Source organism: Lonchura striata, chromosome 8 (assembly GCF_050655825.1).
Source record: "Lonchura striata isolate lonStrDom1 chromosome 8, ASM5065582v1, whole genome shotgun sequence".
Taxonomy (NCBI): domain Eukaryota; kingdom Metazoa; phylum Chordata; class Aves; order Passeriformes; family Estrildidae; genus Lonchura; species Lonchura striata.
The window spans coordinates 18703178-18718853 of record NC_140710.1 but is presented as its reverse complement, the minus strand read 5'-3'; the positions used below and the strand labels follow the sequence as shown (position 1 = coordinate 18718853).

Here is a 15676-nt window from a genome sequence, read left to right as displayed (position 1 = left end):
AATCTCTTCCTTTAGTTACAGGCAAAGATCTCTTCCAAACAGAAAGCACATTGTCAGCCACTGCTCCCTTGTAATCTCTGTGGATTCCTAATGTATACCCAATTTTCCTTCCAAGTTAAATTAAACCTTTTTTTTTTCTAAATAAGGAAAGAATTCATTTTTCCCCAGAGTAATGGGAAAGAAATAGAACCAGAAAGGCAGACGCTGGGAGTAGGGAAATTGTTACCCTTACAAGTGGTATTTCTCGGTTTATGGAAAAATGTATTTACAATTGTAAAAAATATTTTTTTTTTATTATAAGCATCGATTCTGCAGGCAGTAAAATGAAAAAAAAACAGAAAACCAACAAAACCCCCAAATTACTTTGGTTCAATTTGGCTTAAATGAGTGTTGGCAGCTTGGTAAGCCATTCTAAATCATAAATTAGCATTGAGAGCCATGCAAGGCTGTCACAAGGTAACCTGTAGTGAGTTGATGCTTGTTACCCAAAGCACCACGTTTCTACTATTTCAAGTCCGTCAATAGAACAGGACAGGCAAATTGCTGCAGTAATTTCCTTGTTCTGATGCTATTGAAAAAAAGCCCTTGTAATGGAAATGTTCTTACAAAATTTTGACTTATACATTCATACCTGCTGTTTTTGACAATGCAGCTGATTTACTACTTCCTCTACACCATTTTTTTCATGAAGAATCGTTATTATGCATCATAAGTAAGTCTTCTGAAATTTCCCAGGAAATATATATTAAAACCTGGACAGCACACTCCATTTACCTGAACTTTGAATTAAATCAGTGCCCTGAAAACAGTGTTATTTCCTAACTGAAATATTTTGCCATAAACTATTCAAGCCACAGCAACTTGCTAAGCCCAGCTCATTGAAATACCTTTAATCCATCTGCCATTGCTTAGGAGACATGAAAATGACCCTGCTTAAACTTGCAGCACATAACTGTTGGACATTTCTTGTGAATGACTTCCAAACTCTGCCATTAAACATGCAGATTTAATCACACTACACTGAAGAGCTAGGTCCTGGTATAACTGTCTGTGTGTAAGCAGATGAGTGGGAGGAGCTGATAATGTTAAATATAAGCTCAAAACAAAGAAGACACACAGGATGACTGGATCTGGGGGAATCTATGATTATTCAAGGATTCAGAACCAGAGATACCCATAAAATAAAGGATGAGAAAAGTAACAAGAAAAAGAAAAAAACAAATCAGCAGTAGCTTTGTCTATGAAGACATAAGCAAGTACAACATGTGGGTCTGCAAGAAAATGAGCAGTTAAAACAGCCATCTGAACTAACAAAGAAAAAGTATGGGCTTACTTTTGCCCAGATTTTTGGCTATTACCAGGCATGATAGAGATAATTCCTTTTAGTCATATTTTGTCCCCTAGACTATGGATACCATTAATTCACGGCCCCAGTCTTTCTCTTTGGATCTTGCTGACAAAAGCCCCAAGTAACTTCTGCTGCTATTGCACACAACAACATTATGCTACTGTTCAGAGTATATCTAAGATTTGAATTACTGTGGACAGAGGGAACTAACAGAGCAAGATTCATGTGGAAATCTGCTTTCTTCATTGACTTTTTGGAGAAATGTTATTTTGCAATGGTACACCAGGAAGAAACAGTGAAGATACTGCCAGCCTGAAGAGCGATCTGCAAAACTGAAATCTGATTTCTCATTTAAAAGGTATTTTTGACCTTTTGTATAAAGCCTTTAAGTTTGATCATTAGATTCTCCCCTACTTCATGTGACACTGTGGCAGCTGAGTCTATCTGAGAGGCTTGAGCTGGAACTTAGGCCTCTTGGTTTTGAAATGTCAGTGAGACAGCTGCTAGCAATGTGTCTTCACTGTGGCACTCAAACTCATCAATTTCTGTTTGTTGGAGCCCAGCCTGGATCCCCATCCTAGAAAGTTGAAGGTGCAGCTGTTTTCCTAAGCTTTTTCTAGGTGTGGTACAAGAAAATGTTGCTTTTTTCTTGAAGAGTCTTTCATTGGCAATGACAGAGGTTTTTCTGAACCACAGTTTAATTGAACTACCATGTAAGTCCATGTTTGTTATTCCATAATTTCAGTGATGTTAATTAGAACACATGTATTAGCACTGGCTGCAATGTAAAAATGGCTTTATGTTATCTTTGCAACACTGAGCCAAGCCGATGTTAAAATGCAGTCATAATACACTGCTTAACCAGACAGATATGACTGAAGTCTGTCCAGACAAAGATGCAAAGCATTTTTTTCACACAAGTTATTTAGCTTTTAATTTATCCCTGTTGATATAACCAAAACATGTTTTTCAAAATGTAACAGCAATGGTGGCTCATTTTACTGTCAGACATCACAGTGCTGCTACAGCTGACAAATTTTATAATTAACCACACCAAAACAAAACTAGGTCCCTGTGCCTTAGGCTCAAGCTTTTCACATTGTGAAGCATGAACTGCATAAACGACATTTTGTTAGTGATGTATACTTCAACATTATTACCGAATGACTTTACTCCATTCTCCTGGGAGGTTGAAACTGGAGATCAAAATAGAGGATTAGCCGGTTTTCACAAAGGAGACAGAGAGGAAAACAAAACCCGGAAAATCCAAACTGAGGAAATTAAATGTGTTTGCACAGGATTGAAATTCATAATCCAATTATCGTAAAAGCCCAATGGAAAACATAAAAAAAGCCTAAATACACAAAATTAAATAGACAAGAACTTAATAAGGCTACTTTACCTAAAATATTCTGATTACTACTGGAGGACACATATCTATTCTGCAACATCATTCTTAGAAAAAGCAGCAAAAAGTTCTTCCTGTAGTACAATTACATGTATAATGAAAAAGGAGATATAAAAATAGAACATGTAGTAAGGAATGCTAGCAGAAGCAGTGTGTCACATGCCATGTGTGTTTCTGTTCCAGTTCCCAGTTATCCATGGCTGATACCTTAAAAACAGCATATATGAAGTCTTGTTTGTGTCTCAGAGAGACAGAAAGTATTTTCATAATTTCTGTGTGCAGAGGAACAAAAACTAGGCTGCACAGAAATAGTAATTCCCACTCCAGAAAACATCTTCCCAACATTATTTAAAAAAAATTTAAAGGCTGAAGTGAATGAGGGTTCAAAGATGGATCTGCCTTTGAAGCAACCTGCACAGGAACAAACAGGCTCACAGAGGGGAGCTTTTGAAAATCTTGTACAGTTTGGTAGCTGAACTCCCAGGCATGGCTAAAGTAGGATGTGATCACCACACAAGAGCAGCCAACTTTCTGCTACATGACCAAATGACTGCTTAAATGCATCATTACAGAGGCCTCTAGGGCAAATAACAAATCTCATCTATTTATCTACAGCTTTTACAAGACCGAGGGGTGAATAAGGGCTTTGGAGTTATAGGGAAGTTGCTGTAATGGGGAACAAGTATTGCTTTGCCCTAATGAATCTTTTAGATCAATTTATGCCTGTACAACAATGTAGGTCACAGAAATATACTAAATTGTGCTTGAAACACTTAAGAAAATCAGGAAATTATTTATATTTTTGAAAAATAGTAAAATGTGCCAGTACCAACAAGAATCTGACTATATCAAAGATAAATGATTATATGATTAAGATGCAAGGGTTTAACAGGATTAATTTCCCATGTGATAAGTAAAATCAAATGCTATGCTTTAAAAGAAAGCTTCATCATGCTCTAGAAAAACCACATTATTTCAATGCCAAAACTAACTATCATCCCATTTTAGGAAAAAACACCAATCTGTCTGCATTTCCTGGAGTACCCAACAAGCAGTGGAAACCCAAACTCTCGTATATTTGCTGGATTTACAATGTATAACTAGTCTTTGGGCAGGGCTGTAAAACCTAGCCCCTTATTCTGGTGGTTTTCCTGAAAAGAATAGGTTGTTGCCAAAATTCATTGGCTGCTTATGTACTTCCTATACCAAACCCCTGAGAAAAAATGAAAAATTTAGCATATGTTTAATTGCTTCTGTTCTTTGAAGCCAGAGTTCAACAGTGCCTGGTTTAGTTCTGCTAGTCTGCAGCAGCAACACTTCAAATCTGCCAGCTAAGAAACACTGCCAGCACCACCACCAACTCTATCCTGCTTTTGAGTTAGTGATGCTGCATCTTTCGAATATCTATTTCTAAATTAATTAAAATATTCATGGTGACACTCAGTTTCTCAGATGAAAGCTCCACCCTGTGGACAGTTTGTGATTCCAGCTGTTTGGCAGATACCTCTTCTGGACAAAGCTGTTAGACAATGGTGTCATGCCTAAGGCTAGATGAAAAGGAATAAAATAAATGGTACAGTGTTAACATGTGCTGAATCAATGCTATTTACTTCAGAAATAGGAGGAAATTTATAATTTTTTAAAAATTAATACAATTTAATATTGTTCATATTGTTTCATATTTTAGCAATGCATTTACTGTCATTGTTAGTACAATATTATTTTGCATTTAAGACTTTGTGGAATACAGAGAGACTTAAGGGTCTATTCAACTTTTTTTCCAGAGGAAAGGAAGTACAGAACTGTATGAACCACTGAGACCAGCTACAGGAATACCAAATGATTGGTCTGTCATGGTAATTATTGGCTCCCAGATGATTTTAAATATATTATAACAAAGCTTGCACACTATCACTTGAAAGTTTTCATTTTCACAGGCCTGCACAGGAGCACCCTGTAAATCTGCAACACTGGGCTTTTATTCATGTCTTTGTTACCACAGCATCGAGAAACACAAACCAGCTGTAGAAACAAAGGAACACTTCTTATTCAAGTTTAATAAATGCAGATAGCCAGTGAACTGGAAGACTACAGGAATAACTCTTAAAATTTTCAATCGGGAGAATCATAATCGCAGGTAACACTTTAGAGTAACATTTAATAAATGTGAACATTAATTCAGCTTAAGGAAGAGATACTCCTTTATGCTAGCTAAGTGATGCTTGACAAGTTGGCAGCAGAATCCTTAGGCAACTACAGGCAAACATAAGGTCATATTCTTTGCCCATTTTGACAAAAATGAAATGTGGAAATTCTAGTGTACTTTGACATGCTGCTGTGTTGCTTTTGACCACACTGGCTCGGGTTTTATACAGTTTTGAAGGGCTGCATTCTCTACTGCAGCAGCCATCAGAAAATACAAGATGCCTGTCTCTCAGTACTTTGTGGTTCCCAAAATTTAAGGGCTGCAGAGAATGGCTGTGAACAGAAATGACTCCTTATTTGGTTGTGTACTTACAAAATGCAGTCAGCAAGAGGAATAATGAGAAGCACAGTGAAATGCTGCTGTAGAGAAGGGAATGGGACACTGGTCATGAAGAGGCACCAATAGTTTAACTGAGGGGTGGGGGAAGTTGTGGAAAGGATGAGAAGCAGGTAGTCACTAAGCTAGAAAGCAGGAGATGATTCCTCATAGGAGCTGTACAGAAGGACTGGATGACTGAATCACATTCATAGCATCCATTGTGCCTGGGAAAATGCACAGAACATGCTTTGGGGAAGAGAAAAGGCAGGAAATAACATGAGGAATGTTACAGCAAGAAAAGACTTAGTAAGCATCAAATGGTGCATCAAAAGTCTGAATGAGTAACTTCAGACATGTGAAAGAATGCTAATGAACCAAGTAATAATTGAACAAGTGAGAAACACTGCAACAGGCACTGTGTTTGTGCATGAGTTTAATGAGTCAGACTCAAACATTTAAGGTTGAATTATCTTTCCTACTGAAAGCATAAAAATAATATTCTGCTTCTCAGGTTTCTGAGATTCCTTTCCTGAAGTTTCACTCCTAAACAGTAGGAGCATATGCCAGAGCTTCTTCTCCTGCTACTTTCTGGAGTACACACTTGTAGTTTGAGATACACAGGCCCCTGACATTAATCAGTAATCACTTCTTTAATAATTAACCATCACCATTAACCACAGGTCTTAAATAAATGAATTTTAGGTGAAAACTCCCAATCGAAATATTAACTTTATCAAGTTCTTTTGAATATCTGAATTAGATAATGATTTTCTGATAAAACAGAAAGAAATTAGTAAGTGCTCACTTTGCAAACAAGGAGTCATAGACTTAGCACAATGTTTCTTATTATTTCAACTGCTTAGTAAGATAAGGTGCTTTTTAAAAAATGTAGATCCACAAAGATATAACAGCAAAACCATTTAATGAAGATTTCAATATTCAAGAAAAGCACCAACAAAAGATTGTGCCTCAGTATACACCAACTTGTCTGGTATTTCAGAGGCTATTTAAGAAGAACCTCCAGCAGTTACAGAGACAGCTGAATAATTTTCTACAGTTGTGGCTTAAGAACAGTAATTTCATGTACAATATGTGCTTTGGTGCTCTGGATTAAACTTCTAATTCAGCAAAAAGCATTTCTAGACAGGAAAAAGAACCAAACAATTACTTTTATGTTGTAGCTAATCATTCACAAAGAAAATATTCTCATATATTCAGCATTGTTGTAACATACATATTGCTGCTATAGGAGTCACAGACCATCAATAAATGAAGACAATGTTAGAGGATGCCAAAAGCTTGCTGCCTGATTTCTGAAAATATTTTGATCTTAATATGTAACAACAGATTGTCAATGTCCATGCATCTCACAGACTGCATGTTAATTAATTAGACTTGATGATCAAGAGCTGTCTTTTCAATTATGTTTTAACAAAATGATTTGTAAAATCAGAGCACTACCATTGGCTAATGTACAATCCATAAAAGGCTCAGACTACAGGGCTGAAGTTACATATACCAAAATATATCTGTGAAAATGACTAATTTATGATTAATAGATGGCTCACTGCATTCTGTTTTTTTCCCAAAAGTAAGGAGAAATTATTTTTAAAAACTTGCAAGACATCTGGGGTATTTCCAAAATGCGCATTTCAATCAACATTGAGTTTCCCATGAGGAAACTTCACAGTTACTGTATTTTGTTTTCAAATTGTCCTTCCTAGCATATATTCTTGGAAATTTTTATCAAGAATATTACCTGTGGCATTTGAGCTGAAAATAAAAATATGATGGAATCACATTTAAAGGTTTTCCTCATACAGGTCTGAGCCTTCCAGACAGCTTCTTCATACTCTCACAGCAAAATGTTTCCAAACTGAAATATAGCAGCTGTCATTGAACCAAAAATCACGTTCCAAGTTGTTGTGGTTAGTAAAACAAGAGTGCCCTCTGTCGATGATGAACTCGGGATCAATGACGTGGGCACAATAAAATATATTCTGCTTGAAATCTGTCAAATTAGGGATAAATGCCCCGCTATTCCCACAGAAACTGATTCCAAAGTTATCAAATGTTTGAACTAAAATGGAAAAAATCCTCTTTACAGAGAACCCATGGACTTCTTCACTGAAAGAATGAAAAAAGAACATTTTTGTGAGAAAGAGTTTTACCTCTTCATAATAGCGGAGATTATTCTCAGCCACATTCAAGAACGTTGATCTCATATCCCACTGCATGTTCTGCTTCCACCTGTCCCAATCCGCTTTCAGAGCATTATTGGCACGTTCAACTTTGTCTTCAAGTTTCCCAATCTCTTCTGAGAGCTAAACATTAATATTGAACATTAAAAAATATTAGGAGAATCACCATTTCCAAAATTATTAATTGACTGTAGTGGAGACAAAGAGAACTGCAGAACCAAGGTTGGTATTTAACTTAGCAAAAAAAGTATTTCCCCAGGGATAAATTTGAAATGAATTCTTAATTAATAACTCACTACAACTTCTGAAACATTAATAACAGAAAATAAGGACCAGAATAAAAGTGTTCCTGGAGATCTATTTTTTCACTTAGAGAAGTTACAGACTGTGGTACCTCTTCACTAGCACATGACATTAATGAATCAAAAAAGAAACATATAGAGGGCTTTACTGAAGCAGAATCAATTGTACAAATTAGTTTTGGCATGGAAAACTGAGAAAATCCTGTCAGAATCTTTGATAACAGTAGGGGGATAAGACAGCAGAAATCAAAAGCACAAACTTTCTGATTTCTTGCCTGTCACATTACCATCTTTTCTTGTGGAACTGTGTGTGAACATATGAGGGAAAAAGAAATACAGAAGTAGAGAAAGAAATTATATGAAAGGAGTTTCTTCTACGGAGAAGAAACTCACAGCAATCCAGGAACCAAAACTTTGAGGGCTACTCTACAGACATTACTTGCTTCTAATTGCTGTGAATGCACAAGCTGACTTGTCAGCTGATGGCAGTAAGTGGACAGTGGCCCTGTCTTTAATGAGTTTTTTCTGGTCTTCTCATTAATTCGGTTACCTACTGCCATTTACTCATCAGCTGTGTCTGTTCTGGCTGGCACCAGGTCACAGAACAAGGTAGATTTGTGGCTACAGTGCAAAATCATGTGCTGGGACTGCAGAGCCACTGTTTGCAGCAGTAGGGAAGGCAGGCACAAACACCACCCAAACAAGGAACATCAGGCAGGAAAACTTAATTCCTTGAATTGCTTCCATTGCAACTCGGCCTCCATACATTTCTTCTTCATCCTTATATTCTGCCATAAAGCAAACAGTTTCTTCCTGTGTAAAGTTAGATAGCTACTTTTGTTTTCTGCAGAGCTGGTGTTTTCATTGATTGGAAGTTCAGGATTCCAGGACTAACTTCCAGGATTTTTAAGGAAAGCTTATGCTCCTGGTAGAACACAGAAATGTCAGCACTCAGAGCAAGACATGGAAAGTCTGGGTGTGCAGCCTCCAGCTTGGACCATGCAGGGGAGAACAGTGATCGAGTGCAACAGCAGTGACACTGCCATCAAATGGAACCTGGATCCCATTCTCTTAAAGGAGTCAAGGCCTCCTTAGCTAGTAAAACTGAAAATTTCATCTCAATCTATGTAATCCACAGTCAATAACAAACATTTTTAGTTAGATTTGATTTCCACATTGATTTTCTTTGCCACACTTCTAGGTAGATGACATACTGGTTATTAATGAGGAACAAAATGAAAAAAAAAAAGTATTTCTACTTTACTGAAAAGCCCAAGTTCAGTTATCTGGCCAAACCACTAATCAAGCTACAGACAAGGCTAATTTCAACTATTAACATTGCATTCAAAATGAAAAGGCTAATCCAAAGTTTAAATGTGGGGGAATTACCTTGAAAGGAATTACAGACAACTGGATTTGGTATTTTGACCATGTTCCATGCTAATTGCCTTTCCTTCAAATACCAAAAAATGAATGCGCACAGAATACTAAAAATGATGACATTTTAAAGATGATTTAGAGTAGGAAAGGCAGTTGAATCCATTCTCTGCTTTTGCACAACTACATGTTGTAGTAAGAACATGATATGGACAGGTAGACTCTGTTATACAGCTCTGCCTGGATATGCAGTTTAAACAACCCACTCGAAAGCCCCAAAGAAACCATATGTTATATTAAGGCAGGGACTTGGACTTAGGTCTAAAGGCATCATTCTGCATGTCACCAGGTCAAGTAGACATGTTCAAACGTTCAAGGACTACTTTTTCAAAACTGAAAAAACTCATCAATGCTACTCTCTTTAGCTGCCATGACAGCAGAAATTAAAGAAAAATGGCTTGGACTTAAAAAAAACACCTAGATTTTGTTAAGTCCAAGCCAAAACACACCTACTGTGCTCCTCATTTACAAGGTGTAAATTGTTACAATTGATCCTGCAAAGTAACCAGGATTCTGAATCCATTTTCTTCCATTGATCTCACAGAGGCAGCCAGTGTGAGAAATGAAATCTCCTGCCAGTGGTGGCCAGAGGCCAGCACAGCACTAATCAGACATGGGACCAGAGCACAGGAAGGTGGGAGCCAGGCTTTGCTAGGGCAGAGTGCTGATAGACATGGACCATGTGACTGTAGCCAGAGACATGGCCCAAGAGCCAAATTACATGGTGACACAGCATTTTACACCATCTCACTATGCAAAATAGCACAAATTTCTATCTGCTACGTGAATTAATCCTACAGCTTGGTGATACTAACTCCTTTTTAGCCTGGAGTTAAAACACAAAATATATTCAGAATGTAATAGATTCAGCATTTCATCTCATTACTTCTCAGTTTCAAGACTGAAAACTAGAATCCTTAAGTTGGCATTTAATGCTTATCTTGCTCTGTCAGAGCACATTAATACCAACATTTTTTCAGAACTATTATCAGCCCTAGTGGCAAGACTAAAACTGAAAAATGGCCGAACTATAGAGGGATACACTAGCATTGCTGTATAACCTTCAGGATGGAGTGTAGGAATCATGGAGCAGCATATCCCATTATCTGTACAGTCACAGCTCTGGAGGTAAGAAATGTCTAAATAAGCAGGAGGGTATGAAAGTTAGGCTCTCTCTGTCAGAGCCTGCATCCAAAATCACAGTCTTGAAACCATCCATACCCTGAATAACTGTTTCCTTTGTGGACCAAATTTTGGAGTAGAAACCAAGGTTTTGGCTTTTGTAGCAGCACCACAAGCAGCTTTCTAACACAGCTCAAGAAAACATTTTTTTCCCAGCTGGTAAGTCTAATGTCCCATAAGGTTTAATTTGCAATTCTAGCCTATTTCATCTGCACTGACCTTAAGGATGTTTTACGTTCTTCTGCTGTACAACCCTGTGTTTGTTAAATAATTTAATGTTTGCCACAACCAATACTAAATATCTCACAGCCTTTTATCAGCTCTAATGACAGTCTGAGACTCCTTATCTGTGGTGGAAATGTACTTCAAATGAGATTAGGGTTCATGCCACTCATTGTCAGCAAAATTTCTGGCTACTAGATTGCACTGACAAGTTCAATCTGACATCTATGAGATCATTAGAAGCTACAGAAGTTCTGCTTAGGAATAGATATGTGCAAATACACCCAAACTTGGTGTCTGAGACCAGTTCCAACAACATACCTGTGTAATGACCACCTTTATTAAGAAGTAAGTCTGGTTAGAAGTGTTAGAAAAATATTTCAACAGATGATAAAACTGAAAACACACTAAAAAAATTACCAAGAAAATGAATGGTTAAAAATAGCAGTACGCCATTCTCTGTTGCCAAACTATCCTTACTAGAAAAACGCTTCAGCTTCTAATTAAGAAAAAGTCTTCAGGATACAGCTGCCACTCAATTAGAGAACACAGGATTTTATTATCAGATTAGACTAACAGACATCTGTTTTACTGCTCTTCTGAGACTGCAAGGAGAACCAGGCTCTCAAAACCAGGATTTTCTGAAATTACTAAGAAATAGAGGGGTTGGAAATATAAAGCAAAGATCTGAACACCTGGATAATCAGAGTGTCCAAAGCCTTTACCAAACCATAAATGCAGATATGGAATAGAGTGAAAAAAATAAGTTTGGGCGAACTCATTTCAAAATCCTACTGGAAGCAAGTACAAACATCTCATGTTGGATTTGATGTAAACCATTGTCAGTATCAAATCAACATGGTACGATCAATACTATGCTAAAATAAAAATATCCCCTTTTGATTTCTAGCAGCTCAGGAGAAGGGAGTGCATGCATGTTGTCTGAGAGCTCCATCCCATTTTAACAGAAAACGCATCCTGAAAAGATAGCTCATCCTGACAGGCTATGGTGTCTTTTCTGCAGTAAACAACAATGAGTCTGGCTGCTAAACAAGCTGTATGGAGCTCAATTCATCACTGAATGCACATGCCATGGCTACCCAACTCCCAGCCTAGGGGCCCTCTCCAACTCACCATTTTTTGTGCATTTTAGAAGAGCTTGAGGCAATAAAGAAAACAAAAACAAAAAACCAAACAAACCAACAAACAAACAAAAAAAAAAATAAACAAAACAAAACCAAAAAGAGAAACAAAAACAAATTACAGAACACAAAATTTCTGCTTCAGGAAAAAAAACCAAAAACAAAAACAAAAACAAAAACAGAGATATTTACTTAATGTCTCACTGCAGTAGACAGAGGCAAATTGTTATAGAATATACCATAGCCATTGTAGATATTGGAATTCAGCTATATATTCTTACTTAGTTATCTCAGTGCCAAAAAGATCAAATGAAAATATGCATTTCAAGTGCCAAAAACTATTCATCTCATCTTTAAAAACTATTTATCTCATCTTTATGTGGAAGCTAATTAGAACAAGCCAGATAAAAAATATCTGAAATGTTAAAGATATTATTTTTTTATGTACTAAAAAGTTACTAGCCATTTTTACATATTATTTACACTATATAACACTTGGTGCTAATACTGTGCTAAAAGGACATTATTTAGGCTGGAGAACTGAATAATCAAAAATTTTAAAAATGCCAGTTCTCATCCCAGAGGTTGTTTTTAATTGGCTACTGAGTCTTGCTGGTGGTTTCAGGGATGCCTGTCCCCATGGGGTACCAGTTACAGTCTCACTTCACTAGCATGAATGAAGGTTTCATACTTGAAGCAAAAAAAAATATCCCTGGGCCCAACTAGAAAAAACAGAAACCTGTAAAAACAGAATGCAGAACATTTTACTTTAAATAAGTTTAATGAACAGCTTTGCTGATTCTAATCACCTCCTCTACCTCTCCTACATCAATGAAGCAGCAGCTACAAGAGCTCTGCAGCAACTGTTACTTACCTTAACTCCAAGTGTGGAAGCAAACAGAAAAGCTAAAAATAAGCCATGGTACAGTTTGTGTTGACAAAGGCCAGTGGCCCAGCTACTGAAGTGCTGCTTCTTTCTGGTGATGGCCTTTGCCTGGCACAAAGAGCTGCCAGAGTGGGGACAGCAGCTCAGGGGACGCGCGTCCTCCTCCCGCGCCTCCCCTGCAGGTACAGCACGGCCTGCAGGAGTCCAGCTTGCTGAAAATACTCACCACATCCTTCTCTGGCTTTTTACTGGCTAAAGCATCAACTTTGGAATCCAGCTCGCCTTGAATTTGGTCTCTCCTTTTCAAAACACCCTTAGTATGGAAAGAAAAAAAAAAAGACGTAAACTGCACCAAATTTTAACTCTTTCAGAAAATCATCAAAGAAATTTGCTTCTTGATAAACAAGACCACAGAATGATACCTTTTAATAATTTTTACATGATATATGTTTTATATAAAAAATTAAAATGAAGGCTTATTTTTGCATACCTGTATTTTATCTTACAGGTTTTTCAATAAACTTACTAAATCAAAAATCAGTGCTACAAGATTCTGCCATACACAATATCACTGCCAGTTGTAGAGCAGAACTGCTACAGGAGTTTACTTGGTATCAGCTTAATTTATAATATATTCATTTAAAAACAGCAACCTGAGTTTGCCAAATCTCCTGAACAGAAATATCTTCTTTGAGTAAAATTTACAGTATAAAGTAGAATGATTAGAAATAGTATACAAGGCATTATTGAAATTGTGACTTTAACCTTTAATATTATTTTGTAAGTGCCAAATATAGTTCTGGTAAATCAGAAAAAATAACAAAAAATCAGATAAAGTTACCATAGGAATGAAAGCTTTTCTACCATTAATATGGTTTATTTTCAGCATATGCAATTTTTACCTCCTTTGAAACTATCTTATTAGGTATTGGGTTTTTAGCATAATGTAAAAAAAAAAAATTAGAAAGGGGAAGCAATATCACTCGTTAAGCTACTAAATAGGAACAGTATTACAGATTAAATTTCCATTTCTAATGCTCATTTGCTCTGAGACCTTGATGAAGCCTTACAAATGTCTCTGTCTTTGCTTCCTCATCTGTAAAAGCACACTCAGGTATGCTTATGTTGCAGAAGTGTTTAGTCCTTTTGAAAAAAATCAGAACCAGGACATATATAATTACAAATCTCAAAACCTTTTTTACATTACCTTTCCATAACTGGTTTTACTGCTTCTTCTGCAGAGATGTTCAGTATTCACCTCTAGCATAGGGCATGTTGAAACAGCACAGGGCACGAGCAGCTCTACCTTCTCTAGCTCTCTTATTTGACTGAATTCTCTATGAAATCTTGACACTTTTTCAAACACGATAGAATAATTCAAGAGCTTAATTTCAAGTAATTTTTCAATGTTTCTTTTTAAACAGGTAATCACTATAAAAACCTGGTAAATCTGACTTTGGGCTTTTCTGAGCAATAGATCAGCAATATAGATGAATGCTCATCAATACCTTGGAATCTTTTGGTCAGGTAAATACAGAAAATGTTTATCTGGAAGCACAAAATCCACAGATAATTTTATGTGGACCCATAACTAATTAATGCTGTAATCTGTACCCTGAGGGAAAGCAGATTTGTTCTGTGTGTCTGTTAGAAAGGGGCTGGTCCAGATGTAAATATTTTAGTTATGCATCTAACTCTTTTCCTAGTTACAGGCTGAACTTTCAACACTGGAAAATACAAGGATTGTACTGTATTGATCACATCTTGCTCTGCACACTTGCTTGTGATCTTGGCAGCACTGGACCAAGGTCCCTGTGATGAGGGGTTAAACACACCTCTGAAAGGCTTACTAGTGGTTGACTTCCACAGGTATTTTTAGGTATTTTATTTTAGTGACTAGTATTTCCCTCTTCAAAGTGCAAGGAGGGAAATAAGCAGATGGTGAATGAAGGGAAAGGAACAGTTGTGGAACAGGAATGAGCTACTGAAGGAAGACTTCTCCCCTGGACAGGACCTCATGTCTGCCTAATACTGTGTTGCAAATGCTGAATCAAGAAAGCTATAAGCGGAAAAAAAATGCAGTGGGCAACAGTAAGGTGTGCAGGAAGAGCCAGGTAATCATCCTGGGGTTATCCTCAGCAATCTTTCTATGCTCTGCATGAAACAGAACGCCTGAGAAAGGGTGAGCGTGAGTCAGGCTGCAAAATAGAAGGCAATGGGTGGGCAGCATCTCCTCAGTAGCATGAAGACTACAATTGCTTATGGGTAACATAGAAATTCTGAAACATAAGGTTGGAAGTGGAAAAGAAGATGACCTGCAATTGTTAGGACAGTAATCTCTTCAGATCTTTAAGCAAAGCAGCACCTGCCTCCATCTACCAGAAAATAATGGGGACTGTAAGATACGGTACATTTTGTATGGCCCCTTTTTCTGTGAAGCTTGTTTTAAAGACAGCAGTCATTGCAGCAGCAATTCCTAACTCTCAGTAGCTAAGCCTTGAGAAAGTGGCAATACCCTGCAGAGTGCCACCAAAGTCTCAGTTCACTTGGGTCTTGCTCTACCTGTGGGCTGTAAGACTCCTGCAGCCCCTACCCAGAAACCACTGCAGCAGAAGCTGGGCTCCCAGCAGTAACACAAGAACAGATTCTGCAGCTGGCCCTGCTCAAAATCTAGACAAAGAGGGGTTTGTACACATGTTCTGCTTTCTGTAGGCAGCAAAGTGGGAATTATGACATACTGAATTCAGTTACTTTATTATGTTGATTATCCACCAGCACTGACTGTATCAACTCGAGTCTGATTTTTTACTTCCTCTCCAACTGTAAGCAAAATACATACATAAAGGGAACTGAGAGCAGTAGCTTATGGCAAAGACTAACACATGCTTATATAATGTTGCGGGGACTGGAAGTTCCCAGCTGTTCTGGAAAAAGAAAACATACTTAGGAAGAACTCCTAGAAAGGGAAAAACCTCTCCACTCCTTTTCCCACACACAATCTGTCACTCAATGAGTTCATATTTT

The 15676-nt window shown here is 37.3% G+C and overlaps 1 protein-coding gene across 2 annotated transcripts in view; it reads right to left on the bottom strand.

Moving 5' to 3' along the window:
• Positions 1–15676, bottom strand: part of SNX7 (sorting nexin 7) — a 28603-nt gene that overhangs the window by 699 nt on the left and 12228 nt on the right. The window contains exons 7-8 of one of the 2 annotated variants that reach the window (XM_031505529.3): positions 12879–12965; positions 7452–7604 (exon numbers count right to left, since the gene is read on the bottom strand). In XM_031505529.3, the coding sequence (XP_031361389.1) occupies positions 7452–7604; positions 12879–12965 (240 nt within the window). Of the gene's footprint in view, positions 1–5915; positions 7605–12878; positions 12966–15676 lie in introns of those variants that run through there. The other variant, XM_085585908.1, reaches the window with a different exon arrangement.